The 21,940-nt window shown below is 43.5% G+C and overlaps 1 protein-coding gene across 3 annotated transcripts in view; it reads right to left on the bottom strand.

The window, feature by feature from the left end:
- Positions 1–21,940, bottom strand: part of PRKCB (protein kinase C beta) — a 385,313-nt gene that overhangs the window by 31,530 nt on the left and 331,843 nt on the right. For all 3 annotated transcript variants that reach the window (XM_019012417.4, XM_019012418.4, XM_055365530.2), the window contains 5 exons: positions 16,811–16,902; positions 14,594–14,656; positions 8,264–8,402; positions 3,964–4,044; positions 3,588–3,695 (listed from right to left, as the gene is read on the bottom strand). In XM_019012417.4, coding sequence (XP_018867962.1) covers positions 3,588–3,695; positions 3,964–4,044; positions 8,264–8,402; positions 14,594–14,656; positions 16,811–16,902 — 483 coding nt within the window. The remainder of the gene's footprint in view (positions 1–3,587; positions 3,696–3,963; positions 4,045–8,263; positions 8,403–14,593; positions 14,657–16,810; positions 16,903–21,940) is intronic.

Below are 21,940 nucleotides of genomic sequence, written 5' to 3'. Positions count from 1 at the left end.
TGCCTAGCTCTAAAACTTGGGCTTTTAAGAAAAATGGGAGTGCATTTCACGCGTGGTTTTCTCAGGAATTTTTGTGGCCTGGCTTTGTCAGGAGAGGTTTACGGAGGGTGAGGAAATTAAGCCAAGGCTTGACATTTGTGCAAGATTAGGATGGGAGGAAAGAAAGGGCAGTGAGGTTTTGGTTCACACTGATAATAACATCAATAATGGTTTCCGTGTACTGAGTATGACAACATCATATGCGTCCAGGCTCCGTGCTAAAGGCTTCCCGGCCATTACCCATTACTCTTTAACCTTTGCAACAATACTCTAAGGCCTCAGCAACTATTATACCCCATTTTCCAGGTAAAAGATGTGGGTGCAGAGAAGTAAAGTCATCTGTCTAAGGTCAAACAGCTAATGAGCAGGGCAAGGCTTTGAACAGCTCTGCCTGGCTCAGGACTCTTATAGCTTTATGTTCAGTCTCAGCTGTTCAGTGTCTGCTGGTTTTCACCCTAAGGTCCTGTCTATTTGGGCTTCTGTTTGCTTCAAGTTTGTTCAAAGTGGGAATAGCCATCTGAGTAAGGTTTTACTAATTTTTTTTTTTTAGTAGAAAATCGGGCCTTTAAGGGAATGGACATATAAAGGACACTGCTTCAATTAAACAGGTGACTGTTTTCAAAAGCTCAACTGAATTTCTGTCTAAGCAAGAGGATGCCAAGCAAAGAAAAGGTACTGCAAAAACATCCAGCATTAATTCGGAGTCTCTGCCCAGTTCCCGCACTCTGCTCTAATGTGCCCGAAGCCATGTAGACAGCTGGATTTAATCACTGTTCCAATCTCTGATCACCTCCCAGACGTATCCCCTGGGGCTCGCTGTTCCAGAGGAAGCATTTGGCTGTTTGCTTGAGCATCACTCGTTTTTGGAGTACCCTTCTTGAAGGAAGAGCCCCATTGGACTCAGCCCACTCAATTAATAATGGTCCCCAAACTCAATAGTAAGAGAGTCACCCCAGTTAATCATGAAGGTTATGGGTCCTGAATTAATAGAAAACGGCTCTACCAGGGAAACTGCTAATTGGAGCGGGAGCTGAAGGCAGCTGACCTGGAAAATGCTCTCTCCTCCATGACCCATTTAGAACCCCCAGCTGTCCAGGCAGGGCGGGCGTGTGAAGGGGAGGACCCTGTGGATGTATTAAACACCTACTATGTGCCCACATCATGCAAGGAGCTTTCTCTTATGTTATCTCATTTAATGCTCTCAAAAACTCTTTTCAATGAGTACTACTATTCCATTTTTTAAAATAAACAGAAGCCCAGAGATGCAAAGGAAGTGGCTTAAGATCTTGCACCTAGGCTGGGTGCAGTGGCCCATGCCTGTAATCCCAGCACTTTGGGAGGCAGGGGCAGGAGGATCCCTTGAGCCTGGGAGATCAAGGCTGCAGTGAGCCATGATCACTCCACGGCACTCTAGCCTGGGCGACAGAGCGAGACACTGTCAAAACAAAACAAACAAACAAAAAAAACACCTTGCGCCTAGAAAGTAGAAAGGTCAAGATTCGCAAAGGGTCCCTTGATCTCCAAAATCCCCTACTTTAAAAGTTGCAATTCCAGGGGATGCAAACTCAAATGCCAAGAGGAACCTGGCAGATAACACAACAGCGTCAGCACTAGTAATAGTAATAATAACTTCCAAGGGGCTTGGAGCAGAGTGCCAGCCTCTATTCTAAGTGATTTACAGTATTCAGCTGTTTAGTCATCAAAGAACCCAATGTGGAGTGCTATTATTATCCCCAATCTGCAGATGCCGTCAAACAACTTCCCCATGGTCATGCGGCAATTAATGCCTGAACCAGGATTTGAACTTGGAGAGAATTGGCCAAATGAGAATTTCTGCGAATTACAGAGGGCAAGCTCCAACTACAGAGGGCCATGGTTTCCAATCCAGCTGACTGGTGCTTTGTAAGAATGACAGGCCAATGTGGCAAGATCTGATTTTTCAAGAGAAACCTGAAAGCTGAATGTTTTTGAGAAATCTCTGGATCCTTATATGCTGGTAATTATTAAACAAACTAAAAGCTCCAGGTACCACCTTCTCTCTACCCGCCCCCACCCTTCAATAACTTGTCTACGGGGGCCTGTAAAGGCCTTCGTGTGTGCCTTCTTTTTCTTTATGGGCTTTGCTTGGGTTCCTAATGCACCTCTGGGACTCCCTTCTCTATTCTTCACTTTCTTTCTCCCTGCCTCACACCCTCAAAGAAAATATTTTCAAGCAATTCACTTTAGATGTTCGGGATTGAGACTAATTCACAGGTGGTTTCCCCAGGGATACATGCATCTTAGCCTATGCAGCTGAGGTGCAAACCTTAGGTGATCCATTGAGAGTGGGAATTTAGGCAGTGTGACAAGGCGCTTTTAGGCTGAGAGGCTGGCCCAGCTATTCCAAACTGGGCCAAACCTCAGATTGGCCTGCCTAAGTTTCCCAGCTTTCCTTCACCCAAGACAGTGCATCCAGCATCTGGCTGGGGTCAGGAAGAACAAAGTAGGGCATGAAAAGTCTGCAAGCATCCCACAGATCTAGGACTGGCAGCCCTGGTTTATTCAGACACACAGGTGGGAACCCACTGATTAAGGCACGGCCATGTTCTAACCTGTACCACTGGGTGGGGGGAGAGCAAATCCTTTATTAGTATATTATGTGTGGAACATATTTTCTGGGCATCTAATTCTATTGCTTTCAGGCTTCCATCAGAGTTGAAAAATCACTTCATTTGGACAGTATTTTTAAAGGCAGTGGTCTGCAAGCCAAATGGAGACTTTTCCAAAATACTCATACCCAGACTTAATCTCTGGGGTAAGGCAGAAGCATGTGCATTCTGGTAAGGCACTTCGAGTTATCCTGATGGCTCCAAAGGTGAGGGTCGCCGATCTTTAGGATCTCACAGAAGTCACTGTGAGTGTGCCCTGGTCCAACACAAGACGCAAAACAATCCTTCCCCATAAACACACATCCTGCTTTCTTCACAGGTGCCCTGTGCATAAACCGTAGATGTCCAAGCGTGCATGCCCTTTTAGCCATTTGTGTGTGTGTCTGGGGAGAGGAGACAGTGGGATTTTGAGTACATTGAATTTCAGTCTGCTTATCTAGAGAATTCCTTAACCTCAACACTGCGTGGTATTTTTCAGAACAAAAGTTGCACGCTCTTAGTATTAACTAAACACATACAGCAGAGCAGGGCAAGATAGCCTGAGTTGTGCCAAAGACCTCTTGTGCCCTTTCCCATGACTTCCAGCTCTTTGACAAAATCTCTGTGCTTTCTACCTCATTCATTCAATAAGCATTCCCCTGTGCTGGTTCAGAGACTGCAGCCCAGCCAGCAGCAAGACGCAGCTGCAGGCAGCTCTCTACAGCACTTCTGTGCAAATCAGAAAAAAAGCTCTCTCTCCTCCGGGAGGTAGCAGCTCCACATCAGGGTTCTCATATTGGCAAATGGAGTGAAGGGTGGAGTTCAGGCTCTGTTCCCCCCTGGTGGGGTGTTCCTGGGCAAGGTACAGCCCACATGCCTGTATGTGGTGGTCTTGGTCACAGCTTTAAGAGATGTGCTTACCCCTTTGCAGATGGCCACAGCTTCCTTGGACATAGACTTGGGATAGGCTACGTTGTGTTCCATGATGGATTGGAAGAGTTCATCTTCATCCTCCCCTTCAAAGGGTGCCTGTATGACAGGGGAGGGTGGGAGGAGAAGAATCCCTGCTTGAACCCTCCCCCTAGCTCCCCTCAACTGGCAGACCCTCCTCCCTGGGGCCCACAGTGAAGCCACACACCCAGGCTTTCAAATGACCACAGACTTGTATGACCCCAAGGCCGGGAAAGTCATAGAGGTTCCAATTTATGAGCTGTTACCAAACATGCATTCTCCTAAAGAAACCATTTGGATGGGGGTAGGGAGGACTTCTCTTATCGATCACTTAAAATTCAATTACCTGCCCAGCCAACATTTCATACAGCAGGACTCCAAATGCCCACCAATCCACGGACTTCCCATAGGGCTGATAAGCAATTATCTAGAAAAGAGAAGGCACCCTATCAGGGAGGTTTGCAGTTCATGTTTCTTCTGGAGACAGATTTCACTCTTCTTTTACAAGAAGGCCAGTGCCCACCTGAACTGTTTCTTTACATTAGCTACTCAGGGAATGACAGACATGCTTTGCAGAGGCACCTGCAGCTGGGCAAACACCTGTGGCTGTCACATTGCCTTTTTGAAGCACTAAGTAACGTGTATTGTTATTATTATTTTCAAAACAGTGAGCATGGAATTTTTAAAGGGAAAAACTGTCTTTACTCCTCTGTAAAAGTTATATTTACACAATAATGTAAATACACTTAACACTACTAAACTGTATACTTAGAACTGGTTAAAATAGTAAATTTTACGTTACATGTTTTTAAAACATAATTAAACATAAAAACGTTTAAGAGATAATAACATTTGTCACTATTTTAATATTTCTTTATAAAAGATAGCTCAGCTGAGATAATAACATGAAAATCACCCATAGTCCTTTATTAAGAGAAAAATTATGACTAATATTTGGTCTACTTCATTCCATACTCTTTTCTCTGAATACATATTAAACTCTGTGTGTATGTGTATGCTTTACATAAACACTTCAGTATTTGGACGATTTTTTTTCTTTTTTTCTTTTTTTTTTTTGAGATAGTGTCTCTTTTTGTCACCCAGGCTGGAGTGCAGTGGCGAGATCGTAGCTCACAGCTCACAGCCTTGGCCTCCTGGGCTCAAGCAATCCTCGCATCTCAGCCTCCTGTGTAGTTGGGACTACAGGTGCTCACCACCATGCTAATTATTTAATTTTTTGTAGGGATGGGGTCTCTCTATATTGCCCAGACTGATCTCAAACTCAAGCAAAGCTCCCACCTTGGCCTCCCAAAGCACTGGGATTATGTGCAATAGATCTTTAATAAAGCCAGTTATTCACTTAAGTTTTCCTTGCTAATTTAATATTTGTATATGAACATAATCAATTTTTATCTGTGCATAGCATTCCGTTGAATGGATATACCAAAATCTATCTTATAAATTTCCAATTGATTAGGTTTCTTCCAATGCTGTAACATATATTCTTGTAATTAGACATTTGGACATCTGTCCAAGTATTTCCTTAAGATAAACTCCTAGATGTAGAATTGGTGGATCATCTGGTATATATGGTTGTGAAGTTTTTAATTCATATTCCCAAACTGCCAGAACATGGAAAAGTCTAGAAGAGCTATGTGACTGTCCATCTTTCAGTATGCAGGGATGTAAAACTAACCATGTCACAGGTTAAGAGGTAATACAGCAAAGGCTAAAGGCTGAGGTCTGAGGGTTAGGCAGTCTGACTTTGAATCCTGACTGCTGTCTACCGGTTGGCTGTCTGACCACAGGAGAAGTTACTTAACTTCTATAATCTCTATATCATGAAGTTATGTGAGGATGAATGAGATACTCGGTGGCTTTCACATATTATGCCCTCAAAATGTTAACTAATCCTAGAATGTTTTATAATTCAGTTATTGCTTGTTTAACTCAAAAAGGGTATTTAAGCAAACTTGGCCATAAAGTGAATGTTTGTTTCTTGATCTCTATCTCCCACTTTGATTTCTATTCCAAAATCAGAAATGCAGAGATGTTGATTACAGGATACAAAATTTCAGTTAAGTAGGAGGAATAAATTCAAGAGACTTATCGTGTAACACAGTAACTATAGTTAATAACAATCTATTGTATTCTTGAAAATTGCTAAGAGGGATTTTTAAGTGTTTTTACCATAAAAAAATAAGTATGTGAGATAATAAATATGTTAATTAACTCAACTTAGCCATTCCACAATGTATACATATTTCAGAACAACATGTTGCACATGATACATGTATACAATTTTACTTGTCAATTATGAATGAATGAAATGCATTCTGAGAAGTAACCCTCAAGACAAGGAAGGGAAAGCATTCCAGGAGAACACTTCTCATTGAACTTGTTTTCCACTTTGGGAGGCCGAGGCGGGCGGATCACGAGGTCAGGAGATCGCGACCAACCTGGCTAACACGGTGAAACCCCGTCTCTACTAAAAAAATACAAAAAAAATTAGCTGGGCGTGGTGATGGGCACCTGTAGTCCCAGCTACTCGGGAGGCTGAGGCAGGAGAATGGCATGAATCCAGGAGGCAGAGCTTGCAGTGAGTAGGCAGAGTGAGACCCTGTCTCAAACACACACACACACACACACACACACACACACACACACACACACACACACACACACACACACACACACACACAAAGAAACAATGTGGGATGCCCAAGCATCATCCCATTAGAATCTCTGCAGGTGGAGGCGCAGGATCTGTGGTTCTCAGAAGTTCCTCGTTGGTCGTGATTCAGGCAAGCACAAGAAACCCTGAACTGTGTGGCTGGTGAAGTTGCCTCCCCTCCAGCCCACAGATAGGAGGGATAAGCAGCAGGTCAGGCTTTGTCGTGAGCTAACCACATCACCTTCGGCAACTGCTGTCACATCCCAGGCTCTAGTTTACTTTGTAAAAGGATTAACTTGTTGGCTTGTCATGAGGATCAAATAAGACTTGAAGTACTTTAAAAGTGTGAAAACACTTTCTTTCTTTCTTTTTTTTTTTTTGAGACAGAGTCTCGCTCAGTCGCCCAGGGTGGGGTGCAGTGGCATGATCACTGCTTACTGCAGCCTCTACCTGCTGGGCTCAAGTGATCCTCCCACCTTAGCCTCCTGAGTAGTCAGGACAGCAGGTGTGACCTAGTGCACCTGGCGAATTTTTAATTTTTTTTGTAGAGATTAGGGTCTCACTATGTTGTCCAGTCTGGTCTCAAACTTCTACCCTCAAGCGATCTTCTTGCCTCAGGCTCCCAAAGTGCTGAGATTACAGGAGTGAGCCACCATGCCCCAGCTGCATCCTACATTGTAAAAGCTCCCTCACGACTCTAAACTGCAGTTAGAGTTGAGAACCAGAGATTATGGAACCCCTGGCCTATCAGGAAGTTGTGTTATGGATTGTGCCCTATCTAATTAATTAACAAAATGATAATAGACCAAAGCATATCACATAGGGAAAACTTCACTGGGTCCGAGTAAAGCCTTATTATTTTTAAAGAATTACTTTATTACTCAAGTAATACCCAAGTACATTTACCTTGTAAAAAATGTCAGCTGTATACAGAAATAGCTAAATTTCTCTTTACAATTCCCTTATCCTCAGAGGTAACCAGTGTTATAAAATCAGTTTGAAATCTTCCAGATTTTTGTATGCTTTTACTCATTGAAAACAGAACAGTGTTCTGTGTATTTCTGTTTCATCCATAAATAGTATCATAGTGTTATTTGTCATTCTTCTTCTTTTTTTTTTTTTTTTTTTTGAGACAGGGTCTTACTGTGTCACCCAGGCAGGCTGGAGTGCAGTGGCATAATCACGGCTCACTGCAGGCTGGACCTTCTGGGGCTCAGGTGATTCTCTTACCTCAGCCTCCCAAGTAGCTGGGACCACAGGCATGTGCCACCACACCCGGCTAATTTTTGTATTTTTTGTAGAGACGAGGTCTCGCCATGTTGGCCAGGCTGGTCTGGAACTCCTGGGCTCAAGTGATCCACCTGCCTCTGCCTCCCAAAGTGCTGGGATTACAGGCGCGAGCTGCCACACCTGGCCTTGTATTTGTCATTCTGTACCTTGATTTTTGTCTCTAACAACGTGTCTTGAAGATCTTTTCATATCTACATATATATCTAACTCACTCTTCTGAATTGGTGCCTGGTAGTATTTCATGCTATAAACAAATCATGGGCTATTGTCCATTTTCCTGCTGAGGGACATATACAGGACACAGATCCCATGTCATATGCCAGCCCAGGGGATCTGCTCTTTTTCTCTCAACAAACATTTCAATGTCATAATTAGGCGGTATCACATGGCCGTGAGCCACAACAGTTTGACGAAGAATTTTACTGATGTGTGTTGGATGGTTCTTTTGGGTTTTATTTAAATTTTCTCCCAAACCTTGATGTATTTTGGGCTTGGGCTTCTGGATGTGTGCTAAATTAATTTGCATGTGTGATCTCAAAGGGAGGATTTAGAGTATAGAATAAGAATCTGCCCGAGGTTCCCTTGCAAGGTACCACCATCAACCCTTCCCAGCTCTCACACAGCCATCTGGGGAGCAGAGGGTACATCACCACAATGTGAACGTGTGCCCAGCAGCTCTCACCTCGGGGGCGATGTAGTCTGGAGTGCCACAGAATGTCTTGGTTGTCACCCCATCCCAGATGTTTTCCTTACACATGCCAAAATCGGCAATCTTGATGTGTCCCTCAGAATCGAGCATCACGTTGTCAAGTTTTAGGTCACTATGGCAGACACAAGAATTTAGAGATTTAATTAAACGCTATGCATTTCAAGCCAACCAACAGCCACTCATTATGCATAAAACACTGTGTTAGGTGTTGTGTGGGCACAAAGGTCAGTAGAAACCAGCCTTTGACCTCCAACAGCTTACAGTCTGGCAGGGAGATAAAAAGAGGTCCGCAAGCCTCCGTGCTTTTCTTTTTCTACACAGCCAACTGTGCCAAGTGTCTCACAAGGACACAAAGAGACAGCACTTCTGAAAAGACGGAGATCCACAGAAAGTTAAGCAAAGGGCAGAGCATCCATGACACTTCTTGGATCCAGGAAAATTCCAAGAATTTTCCTTTGCCACTTAAAGACTCCTTATGTTTTGTAAGAAGATACATTTTTCAGAAATTATTTTTTAAAATATCTCTAAAAATTACAAAGAAAAAAAAAAGCTGATTGAAAGAAATATTTAATGCTAAGTGTTCCCTGATCTCTTGGGCCACCTCCTAGGACATGACCCAGGAGTTTCCATCAATTCTTTGAATCAAAATATATTTGGCAGGGCACATTGGCTCACGCCTGTAATTCCAGCACTTTGGGAGGCCAAGGCAGGTGGATCACAAGGTCAGGAGCTCAAGACCAGCCTGGCCAATATGGTGAAACCCCGTCTCTACTAAAAATACAAAAATTAGTTGGGCGTGGTGGTGGGCGCCTGTAGTCCCAGCTACTCGGGAAGCTGAGGCAGGAGAATAGCTTGAACCTGGGAGGCAGAGGTTGCAGTGAGCCAAGATCACGCCACTGCACTCCAGCCTGGGTGACAGAGCGAGACTCCGTCTTGAAAAAAAAAAATGTTGCACAATTACTATGTGACAGGCACTATGCCTGGAGCCAGGTATAGTATGTAGCAGTAAACAAGATAAGCAAGCCTCCTGTTCTTCAGATTAAATTTCAGTGCTGGGAAAAAGATAACAATTACTCTATAAGCATGATTATTATAGATTCTGATAAGTGGTATGATGAAAATAAAGAGGACATAAGATAGTGATTGGAGGAAGTCACTTTAAGCAGGGTGTCAGTCAGAAAGGACCTCTCTAAGGTGGTGACATTTGAGCTCTAACCTAAAGGATATGTGCTGTATTCTCTTTTATTTTCATCTGTGTTGATGAGAAGAGCTTGATATTTTGGGGAACAGTTGTAGGTCTTTAGCACACAAGATTGCTCCAATATCAACACACTTTCCTCCTCCCTAAACACCTACTCCAATGTCAATGCTTTATATTTCAGCACCAGTGAGCAAGGCTGAGAGATGGATCAGTCCTAATAGAAGATGGGGAAGTCCGATTTCCTGAGAGGTAGGGGGATCTATTCCTTAATTCAGATCTTTCCCTTCGGTCATCTTGATTGGGTAGTGGGCATCTGTGGTTCTGTCTATTCTAGTGTTTTGTGATGACAGCATTCTAATATTTCTTAGAAAAACCACCCTCCTTCAATTCTTCCATGTAACATGGGTGTAACATGGCTTCCATGTAACATGGCTCCAGGAGTGGTCAAGTGGGCCTGTCCCAGCCAATGGAAATATTCCATCCTGCTGGTCACAGTGATTGATTCAGGAATGGGCATGTGATCCAATCTGAGCCGACCAAAGATGTTAAGTATTAGTGCTGTCACTGTGGCTGGCATAATCAGAAAAGGGATAAGTGCATTTTACATTGGGGTTGTTCAGGTGGTATTATGGAAGTCTAGAAACTCCAGGGGTCACCAGATGAAGAGAAGCAATCTAATATAGAGAAAGTAGAGCCTAGAGGGAGGGTGATAAAGTGTGCCCTCAGAACATCACTTGAGCCTCTGCATTTATCCAGGCCTAAAGTCAGATCTGCACCTGGATTTTTAAGTTATGTCACCAATAAATGCCTCTTTTAACCTAAGTTACTTTGAATTGAGTTGCTGTCATCATTTCCAACTAAAAGAATACAATCTGAAAACTATATCCTGGCATCTCCTATCTGTGTCTGTGGGGTCTCCTTATTCAAAGGGAGGGGGAGGTCCACTTGCACTTGCCCACTGATGTTTGCCAATCCCAACACGCCATGCCTTTGGTGCTGTCCGTGGTGCTGCTCATATCCAGCCTTCATGCTCATCTACAAGCCACCATGATTTGAGTGAAAGTTTGGAACTCAGAAAACCCAGGCTTTGCAGCAATTTGCTTTTCATAAACTTACTAGGTAGGTCTATATGTGATATATGTGATTTCTCTAATAGTGACAAATGACAACCCTTCAGCTCGACCACATGCTCAGAAGCAGGCAGCTGGGTAGACCAGGGAAGTGATAAAATCTTCATCTATTATGGAAAAGAAGTTTCAGGTGCCAAGAGCCAGGCAGTCCTGAGGCTGGAGGGTACCTCTGTCATCTTCACTGTCACATACAGTGTTTTGATATCACACCCTAATCTTTTGTTCTGTGTAATAAATCCTCATTTCTGCTTCAAAAGGTGGATGGAGAAATTATTTTCATTTTTCAGAAAACCATCAAGGGCAAAACCAACACACATTCCAGAGATAGTGGTCAGTAAATCAGACACTAAGTTTGATAGGAAGAATCTTTTTCCCTTCCCGCCCCACAACCCAACATCTCCAGTTCCTTAAAGATGGTAAGTCTAACATAATCCTTCATCCTCTTTACTTAAGAACTGTTCAATTAAGTAGAGATTTAGATGAAGGAGGTAGTGATTTGTAACATCTTAAAAGATCTTACCACTATGAAATCAATCTCTATGAAATGATAAAACCGTACATCTTTTGTCAAGTAATTTATTTTTTACCATTTCCATTTGACTATCAATTTCAAGAACTCTATTTCCATCAGCGTTCTCGATGGTGAGCAACAAAAACCAACTATGATGATTTTTACCTGAAAAGGAATTCATCAAAGGATATTGGGGAGCTCATGGAGTCTTTGAGGAGACTGAAGAACCAGATTAAGAGTCTATACAGCCTGAAACGATGCCTAACAGCAACTCAGGGCTTGTCCAGTGACACCACCACCCAAGCTGCCATGGGACACACACATCACCCCTTGTTCCACGAAGCCCTAATGCTGGACTCTGCCTATTGCTATTAAGACCCTCTTCTCTTGCCTCGGGAAAGTAGTTGCTGATAATTACTATGGTCACTCTTGATTCTATGCTTTCTGCTTCCTTGACCACTAGTTTCTGATTCAAGGTCTTGAGTAAGTATGACCAACTGTCAGAGCTTGGGTTGTGTGCCTGCCCTGGCTACAGGCGGGCTGTGAAATGAGTATCTGTCATTTTCATTATTTATAGTAGGAGATTGACTCTGTTCTTCCACATACACAAAAGAAGGGTTCAGATGCAGACTGGCTTAAAAGATTGACAAATACCCCTTTAAAGACCATATTAATAGTGGAAGATGAAAGGGAGAGTGTGTAGTTAGTTTAGGAAAAGGGGCTTTGGAATAGGTATCATCTTAGCACCTGAAATGCTAATCTTTTAATTTTACCACCTGCCTGGCCAGTGAGCTGGATCCATGGATCCCAGATCCCAGTGCGGCTTCCTGATTGATTAGAAACTAGCCCTGAATCACAACTCAATTGACTGGAACTCTAATTATTTCCTCTCCTGTTTCCTACACTGGGAGTGGATTTTCTTCCAATAAACTTGTAGTTCCATATTTAATCTTCTCAAGAACCCAGTTGGTTCTATTTTAGTAGAGGCACATCCCACATAGGAGTTAGGTCCTAATGTCAGCACCCAAGTTGAAAATCATGTAGAGTGAAAAATCACCCATGATGCCTGTCTCTTTGGTTAAGCACCAGCTGAAGTCATCGGCTTGAATTTAGGGATCATGTCATATGGCGGATCATGTGTACTTTTTTTTTTTTGAGATGGAGTTTCATTCTTGTTGCCCAGGCTGGAGTGCAACAGGGCGATCTCGGCTCACTGCAACCTCTGCCTCCTGGGTTCAAGCAATTCTCCTGCCTCAGCCTCCCGAGTGGCTGGGATTACAGGCATGTGCAACCACACCCAGCTAATATTCGTATTTTTTAGTAGAGATGAGGTTTCACCATGTTAGCCAGGCTGGTCACCAACTCCTGACCTCAGGCAATCCGCCTGCCTCGGCCTCCCTATGTGTTGGGTTTACAGGCATGAGCCACTGCGCCCAGCCTCGTGTGCACCTTTCAAAACCAGAATAATATTCAACACAAAAAGATGTTGTCACTATGAGAGTCAAAAGATAAACTAAGGGAATTAGAGGATTTCCATGTGCCATTTCATGCACACATAGTGAATGTGTTCATTGAGGGCAAACATGGGCATGGGCAGAATGATCATACTATTTAAAATTTAAATTCTTCTTTTTTTAGAGACAGGGTCTTGCTCTGTTGCCCAGGCTGGAGTGCAGTGGCACAATCATAGCTCACTGCAGTTTCGAACTCCTGGGCTCAAGTGATCCTCTTGCCTCAGCTTCTAAATTCTTCTTCTTCTCTCTATTTTTACATTTTCACTAGGATCACCCACATGCCAAGTAAAACCACTCCTCTTCTTGACCTTCTTCCCTCCATCATTAGGAGAAAGTAGGAATGGCGAGGACTTTGTGCCCTCAGAATAAGATCATCCTTCCCCCTCTAGATTCCATATCACCACTTCAGGTGTGACTAAAAGCCCCAGGACTCCGAAAGCCTCTGACAAGGTCCCCACTTCCCATTTCTCCATCCTACCAGCACCCCATAGCCTGGCCTCCGCTATCTGCCTTGTACTTACCAGGGCTAATCTTAACATGCCATTTTTTTTTTTTTTTGAGACAGGGTCTTGCTGTGTCACGCAGGCTGGAATGCAGTAGTATGATCATAGCTCATTGCATCCTTGAATTCCTGGGCTCAACTGATCCTCCCACCTCAGCCTCCTGAGTAGCTAGGTCTATAGGTATGCACCATCACACCTGGCTAATTTTATTTTATTTTTAGAGATGTGGGCCTCACTATGTTGCTTAGGCTGGTCTGGAGCTCCTAGCTTGAAGCACTCCTCCTGCCTCAGCCTCCCAAAGCGTTGGGATTACAGGTGCTAGCTACTGTGCCCGGCCCCCTCATGCCTTTTAATCCCATATCCCGCAGTTAAGGCAAAAGGCCCAGGACTCTCAAGTCACCCCTAACTCTCCAGGCCCTCATCACCATGCTCTCTACAGAATGAGAGAGAACCCTCCGACACCCAGTGTACACCAGCACCCTCCCCTGCTTGATTTATCTCCATAGTACTTATCACTACTTGGCAGACCATGTTTTTATGATTCACTTATCTAACTCCCACCATGAGAAAGATAAACTCCACGGGGGCAAGGGGTTTCATCTGTTTTATTCACTTCTGTGTGCCCACCACCCAGAAGAGTGCCTAGAATATAGTAGGATTTGATAAATGTGTGTCAAACACATGAATGGAAGAGACTTTTGTGGTTCTTCATAATCTTTGAAATAGACCCCCACCCGTGCCAAATGCTATTTGGAGGCCTTATACCTTGCAGCCTCTCTTGCATAACAAACCAGCCCAAGCCTGCCCTGGCTATGCCATTTGCATCGATGTAGTACAAGGAGAATTGTACGCCCTGGACTTGCTGACAAATAGCAGCCTTGGGTGCAATCGTCTGCCTTGCATGAAATATAAAATGGTATGACTCATGCAGCTATGATCATCCATTTGCTCCTCCAAAAACCAGCAAATGCCAAGTCCTGAACTTAATCCTGTCTTTCAGGGCAGCCACTCAGAGATCCATTTCCAAGTTGTACTTACATAGCAGAAAAAAAAATAAATAAAAAATGTTTCATAATAATGTGATCCATCACATTCTGCCAGCCAAAATTCTTTGCCTGCTCCTCAAATGTAGGGTCCACAAGCAAGAGAAAGAAGTACTGAGGTCCTCTCTGTAAGTCTCCTCTTAGAGCAAACAGTCTCCTGTTTGAGGCTCTGAACCATCATTGGTGACACAGTCCACCAAGATTTTCTACCACCATATAGAGCTGCCCAAAATTTGCCAGGGCAGTGGGCGATGCTGCCTGGCAGAACACATGCCCAAGTTAGTTCTGGAGGATTCCTCCCCCACCGCGGATTCTAATTTTAAAAGCAGCTGAAGAAAGAGGCAGGGCAGGGAGGAGCTGAGGGAGATGAAGAGATGGAAAGTACAGCAGTGTTCACTTACCGGTAAATGATGCCCTTACTCTGTAAGAAGAACAGACCGATGGCAATTTCTGCGGCGTAAAATCTGAAATTTAAAAAAAAAAAAAGCGATGGAGAAACTCAAGGACACCATATGCTTGGCAATGCTCAGAATTCAATACAATATTGAACTAGGTGCAGGACATTAAAGAACCCACGGATGGTCAGCTATATAGCTCATAAAGTGCTGAAAGTACAGATGGATTCAAAGGGTGGTTTAGAGGGTGATGGGGTTGCCTTAAGGACAAACTGGGGGTAGGCAGAAGTTCAGCAATTGCATAGTGGAGAGGGGGACATGGGATATGATGAACTGGATGAAGGATTACAGTTTCACTAGCTGGGCAACATAGTGAGACCTTGTCTCTACTAAAAATAAAAGAAAAAAAATAACTGGGCGTGGTGGCACATGCCTGTGATCCCAGCTACTCGGAAGGCTGAGGCAAGAGGATCGCTTGATCCCAGGTGATCAAGGCTGCAGTGAGCTATGATCAGGACCGATGCATTCCAGTCTGAGCAACAGAGTGAGACCCTGTCCCCCACCCCCCCAAAAAGGAGAGAATTATACTTTCAGACTATATAGCAAGTTAAATTATCTTAACAATAGCAGCTAACATCTGTTGAAGGTTTACCATCTGCCTAGCACCATTTTAGGCATTACCTGACTTAATCCTAATAACAATCCTGTAAGGTAGGTCCTACTAGTATCTCCCCATTCCTCAAATGAGGAAACTGAGGGTTAGAGAGATTAACTTGGGCAAGTTATATGGTGAATGAATGGCACAGCTGGAATAAGAAACAACATCTGTCTAAAGTGTAACCTCTTATTGAAGGTCAACCCAGAAAGAAAGAGGTTTCAAGAGAACTGGGAAGCCCAGTTATGCCACAAAGGTTGGGCAGGGCTTTGGGGAACTATGTAAAGTGTCTTGACATGTCTTGTGTGACAATGGAATTAAAGCCTGTGGTCAATTAGATGTTAGAAGTAAAAGCAAAGCTAGTCCTATTAGAGTCATACCAGGAGATACAAATGGCTAGATTTGGAAGCACAAGAATAATGCAAATCCTATCAGAACATAGTGCTCACAACCTGTCCAGGTGGGAGAGAGGGGGCAAGCTGAACTGGGTAGGAGCCACCGAGCCTCTAGTATGACAAGGTGGGGTTCTAGATGAGCTCTGGGGGCTCTCTGGAGAGGCAATAAGATCTTAGAAAACTCCCCAGGAGAGGTTATCATTGCTAATTCCTATAACTTGCCATGTTCGTAAGCAGGGGAGTGACATGATGAAATTTGTGTTCTAAAAAGAAGAGACTGTAGCTGCCTTTTGAACTGAAGGGGATGGAATTGACTCAGCAGAGGAAACACATTTCCAACAACCCAGAATCAGTCTCCCCATCCCAGGAACCACAGACCATTGCCACTGAGCACCTTGATCCTTCACCCCCGTGGAGTGAAGGCATCTAAGACTGAGAGTGGTGTAAGATAAAGAACATGGGCAAAGAAAAACCAGGGTCAGAATTCGGGAACTGCTTCTTACTAGCTCCGTGATTTTGGGCAAGCTTTCAAAACCTTGCATCTCCATTTCTTTGTTTGTAAAGCAGGGATGGTAGCATCTCCCTCCCAGAGTTATTCTCAGGGTTAAGTGAGACGATGTTTGTTAAGCACTTAGGGCCTGGCTCATAGTAAGTTCTCAATAAATATTAGCAAATGGACACATAAAATCTACAATGATAATCCCCAAGGAAGATATAGGGCCTTTCTAAGCAGTCAGGGACATGAATTAGAAATAAAGAAATAGCTGTGGTTTTAGAGCTTTGAGTTTTGTTTTATTTTTAGGAGAGACTACAGCTGTGCGCCACCATGCCCAGCTAAGTTTTTTATTTTTTATAGAGACGAGATCTCGTCATGGTGCCCAGGCTGGCCTCTAACTCCTGAGCTCAAGTGATCCTCCAACCTCAGCCTCCCAAAACACTGAGATTACAGGTATGAACCATCGTGTCTGTCTGAGCTTCAGGTTCTTAGCTGGTGTCAGAAAAAAAAGAAGTATCTCATATTAAGCAGAACACCTTTCTTCCCTGGCTAAATATTTTTTCAAAAAGATGCCCGAGGTGTTTAAAAATCCCTCTTTGGCAAAAAAACACCCTCAAAGGAACCACTAACCTACCCATTTATCCCAAGGAGAAAGCACAGCACTAGTTCTCACTTACACAGCATGGGGCTCCTTGAACCGGCCGACTTGCTGGATGTGATACATGAGGTCGCCCCCATTCACGTACTCCATCACAAAGTACAGGCGGTCCTGGAAGAGGACAGCAAACAGCAACATTAGCATCCTGTAGCTTCTGGGGCTCCAAATGGACAGTGGGGGAAGAGCTGGAATTTATGATGAAAACTACCAGGACTCTCTGACAGATCCCTGTTTGCTGGGCTTCCTGTTTCCCCAGGGGTAAGGTTTGTGTCACTGGAACTACGCAAGCGAGCACAGGTGATACACAGATAATTTTTTTCATTAATAATTACAACTTTGGCCAGGCATGGTGGCTCACAGCTGTAATCCCAGCACTTTGGGAGGCTGAGGTGGGCAGATCACCTGAGGTCAGGAGTTCAAGGCCAGCCTGGCCAACAGGGCAAAACTCCATCTCTACTGAAAAAAAACAAATTACAAAAATTAGCGAATCATTGTGGCAGGCACCTGTAATCCCAACTACTCAGGAGGCTGAGGCAGGAGACTCACTTGAACCCGGGAGGGAGATGTTGCAGTGAGCCATGATCATGCCACTGCATTCCAGCTTGGGTGACAGAGTGAGACTCCATCTCAAAAATCATACTAATAATAATTACAAGTTTATATTTGTTTTTGCTGGAAAATACAATTAGCATATAATCTTGTGACTTAACTGATATTATTGTTTAGGATAAGGCTGATTTTAACAAAAAGTGGAAAATATTAAGTAAATAATGTTACAGGTGATAGATAGCTGTAGTAGCCAGCCTTTATGATGCTCCCCCCGCCCACAGTGATTTTTCAATCTCTTGGTATTTATGTTCTTGTGTAGTACCTTCCCCTAATGAATAGGACTGACCTGTGTAACCCACTGGATATTGCAAAAATGACAATGTATGACTTCCAGGAGTAGCACGTAAAAGACCTACAACTTCCACCCTGCTCTCTCTCAGATCACTTGCTTTTTGGGAAGCCTGCCGCCATGCCATGAGGATGCTCAAGCAGTACTATGGAAAGGTACATTTGGCAAAGAACTGAGGCCTCCTGCCAGCAGCCAGCACCAACTCCAGTCCTGTGAGAGAATCACCTTGGAAACAGATCCTTCACCCGAGACAAGGCTTCAGATGACTAAAATTCCAGCTGGCAATCTGAGTGCAGCTTCCTTTGAGACCCAGAGCCAGATCAACTAGGTAAAGCATTCCCAAATTCCTGCCCCACAGAAACTGAGATAATAAATGCTTATTGTTGTTTTAAGCCACCGAATTTTGAGGTACTCAACAGATAACACAGTGGCTATCAAAAACAAAAAGATGAATTATCAAGGTTTGAAAAACAGTAACCTAGGAAGGCATGTCCAGAAGTAAAAGAACTGGGGCCAGAAAAAAATCTGTGTCCTAATCAGGGAAGTTTTTCAGCATGTCTTTCAAGGGATATTGTGAACTTCTTCAAGTCAGGGGCTATGCCCTTGTTGGCTGTGTAAGCCCTGTTTCTGATAGCACAACTAGCACATAGCAGGTGCCCAGAGAGGGAAAGGGCACAAGCTTTGGTGCCAAAGACACTTCACTTGGAAATCCAGCTCTGTCTCTTAATAGCTGGATGTATTTGGAGAAGTTATTCAACACCTGGGTTTCCTTGTCTGTCAAGAGGAGATAACAGTAGAACCTCAGTGATGTTGCTGGAATTAAATAAGTCAGATGTGTGTTTTGGCCCTTGGGCAACACCAATATGTGACTCGCTTCTCTCCTTCCATCAGAGGGTGTTTGCTAAACGAATGAATGAATCACTTTATCTCTTCTTCGAGACTTCTGCTTGGGGGAGATCTCTCCTTTACGCTACGTTCCTTTGGCTTGCAATGGCAGAGTCTGCGCTAACGAATCTGGGAACTGAAGTCCCTCTTATGTTCTCAGCCTAAAAAAGTCACTTCCTCTAACCCACCCAATCTAAATTAGGTCTGCCGTTATACTCTTTCATGAAAGCCTGTAGGCTTTTTCTTTTCTTTTCTTTTCTTTTTTTAATCTCTGACCACATCATAATTTGTTAATTATATTTTGAACTTGATGGTTATTTATTTCATCTATCTATTCAAGTAAAAACAAATTTATAGAGTCCTACTAGGTACCAGGTTATAGATGGGTGCTGAGGATAGAGCAGTGAACAAAACCAACAAAAATTCCTGGCCTTTGTCTTTCACTCTAGCAGGTAGACACAGAAACGGCAATAAGTGCTAAACATAATAAATAAATTATATAGAGTATTAAAAGATAGCCGGGCACAGTGGCTCGTACCTGTAATCCCAGCACTTTGGGAGACTGAGGCGGGCAGATATCCTGAGGTCAGGAGCTCGAGACCAGCCTGGCTAACATAGTGAAACCCTGTCTCTACTAAAATATAAATACAAAAATTAGCTGGGCATGATGGTGTGCGCCTGTAGTCCCAGCTACTCGAGAGGCTGGCGCAGCAGAGTTGCTTGAACCTGGGAGGTGGAGGTTGCAGTGAGCCAAGATCACACCACTGCACTCCAGCCTGGGCAACAGAGTGAGACTCTGTCTCAAAAAATAAATAAATAAATAAAAATAAAAATAGAAGGTTAAAAGATTAAAAAGTGCCACGGGGGAAAAACAGAGCAAAGTATGGAGGATTGGGAGTACCAGCTGGATGAGATGGGAGAAAGGAGTTCCAGTTTCAATAAAGTATTCAGGATAATCTTATTTAGAAGGTGATCCTTCAGCAAAGACTTGAAGGAGATGACGAAAGCAGCTATGCAGGTATCGAGAGTGAGAGCTTACCAGGCGGAGAAACAGGCTGTGCAAAGGCCCTGAGGCTAGAGCACATCTCATGTGCGTGGAGAAGAAAGAAGAAGGGGGACAGGGTAGGAGATGAGTCCAGGGTGGTGCTGAGGGACTCATCATGTAAGGTCACGTGGGCTAACACAAAGGTTCGGGGTCTCACTCTGAAAGAAACGGACTAATGCCAAATGTGACTGAACGTTCCACAAATCCAGGAGCCATGTAAAATTTGTTTACCGCTGTGTACCAACAGCCCGGCACCATGCCTGACCAAAGCGAGCCATCAATACACATTAATTAAGTGAATAAATGGGTGATCCTTGAGGCAGCAGGAGTTACTGGGTCTCCAAAGCAGCATTCATACAGTCAGAAGGTTGGAATCAAAGCTCTGACTCCACGTTTTCTGACTACTGGGGAGGCTTGGCAAGACCATTTTACATCCCTGAGCCTTGATATCTTCATTTATAAAATGAGGATAACATATGCGATAATCTCTAACAGACTGACTGAGGGGCTGGAATGAAACATACACAGGGCTGCAAACTGTAAATGTGATGAAAATGAGATGTCCTGGCAATACTGCCTGAGTATTGAAGCCAGACAAGTGTTTTCCAAACTCAAGTTGTATCTCACTTTAATTGATGATTGAATCAATTTGGTGGGTCATGATCAACTTAAAAAAAAATGATAGAAAAAAGAGGTCAGGCATGGTGGCTGGCTCCTGTAATCCCAGAACTTTGGCAGGGCAGAGACAGGAAGATCACTTGAGGCTAGGAGTTTGAGAACAGCCTGGGGAACATAGCAAGACTCTGCCTCTACCAAAAAAAAAAAAAAAAAAAAATAGCCAGGCATGGTGGTGAGCGCCTGTAGTCCCAGCTACTCGGGAGGCTGAGGCAAGAGGATCGCTTGAGCCCAGGAGTTCAAGGCTATAGTGAGCCATGGTGGTGCCACTGCACTCCAGCCCAGGCAACAGAGTGAAACTGTCTCAAAAAAAAAAAAGAAAAAAGAAAAAAAAGAAGTAGAAGAAGAAGAAAGAAAAATAATGAAATGATGAAATGGAAATTATCAGTGCATGCTGCACAGAACACCACTAAGTACTTTTTGTGGAATACATGTTTTGGTTATATTTATATGTTGCTATGGCTGAGTCACAATGTAAAAGGTGACTTGCTGTCAAAAGTTGCAAAGCTATTGTGAGGGGCTATAAAGCCAGGAGAAGAGGTGGTGGGAAAGTGAAGCAAAGATTTCACCTTTTAAGTCAATACAGTATTTGAAGTCTTGTTGCACTACTTACTAACTGCAACACTGAGCAGTTATTTAATCTAATTTTGGGCTTTCTCTTCACCTGTAGATGGGACATTTTTCACTTGCCCACAGAATATTAAACAAGGACACATGTGTAGAGTGTCTAACATGATGCTGGCCATATAACAAACATTTAATTCACCATTTAAAAAAATCTTCCATACAGCACATAGAACTTTATCTTCTGTGTAACAGTCATATGTGCATTTATCAAATGTGGGAGTGCCTAATAATTATAACAACAACAATAATCAAACTAAGCTCTCTTGGGTACTTACCATGTGATGAGCTGAATGCTTTACATATTTTGTCTCACTTGTCCCTCTACAAAACTCAATGTGACAAGTATAATCATTCTCTCCCTTCTAAAGAGGAGAAAGTTGAAGCTCAGAAAGGGTAAGTAACTTGCCAGTGGTCTCTCAGCTGATAAGCTGCTGCAAAGCCAGGGTCTGAACCTTAGGCATTTGGTTACAGACTCTACACTCTCAACCCCTCATGATGCTGCCTCCAGTGGGTACATCTTGTGTGAAAGGTTCTGAGCTAGACATCGCATGGATGTGTGGATGTGTCCTCCCCTCAAAGAGCTTCCAGTCCAGGAGGGGAGAGAAGGAACATGGAGATTTAGCGGTACATCAAGACAGAAGCTGGCAGGTTACAGGAGAGCACAAGTTAACAATTTTTTTTTTTTTTTTCCTGTGGCAGGGTCTCACTCTGTCGCCCAGTCTGGAGTACAATGGCCTGATCTCTGCTCACTGCAGCCTCAACCTCCCAGGCTCAAGTAATCCTCCTGCCTCAGCCTCTCCAGTAGCTGGGACTACAGGTGCACACAACCACACTTGGCTAATTTTTGTATTTTTTGTAGAGACAGGGTTTTGCCATGTTGCCCACACTGACTAATTTTTAGAAAATGGTTTTTATTTCTCAGACCAATACTACTTCACCCTCTCAACATGTCTAATGAGAAAAAGAGGTGAAATGATCACTTATATTCTCAGGGTCCAAGGCATAGGAGATTTGCCAAA

Source organism: Gorilla gorilla, chromosome 18, assembly GCF_029281585.2.
Source record: "Gorilla gorilla gorilla isolate KB3781 chromosome 18, NHGRI_mGorGor1-v2.1_pri, whole genome shotgun sequence".
In the NCBI taxonomy this organism is placed as follows: domain Eukaryota; kingdom Metazoa; phylum Chordata; class Mammalia; order Primates; family Hominidae; genus Gorilla; species Gorilla gorilla.
Note: the sequence above shows the minus strand (reverse complement) of the source record. Positions and strands in the feature narration are given on the sequence as shown.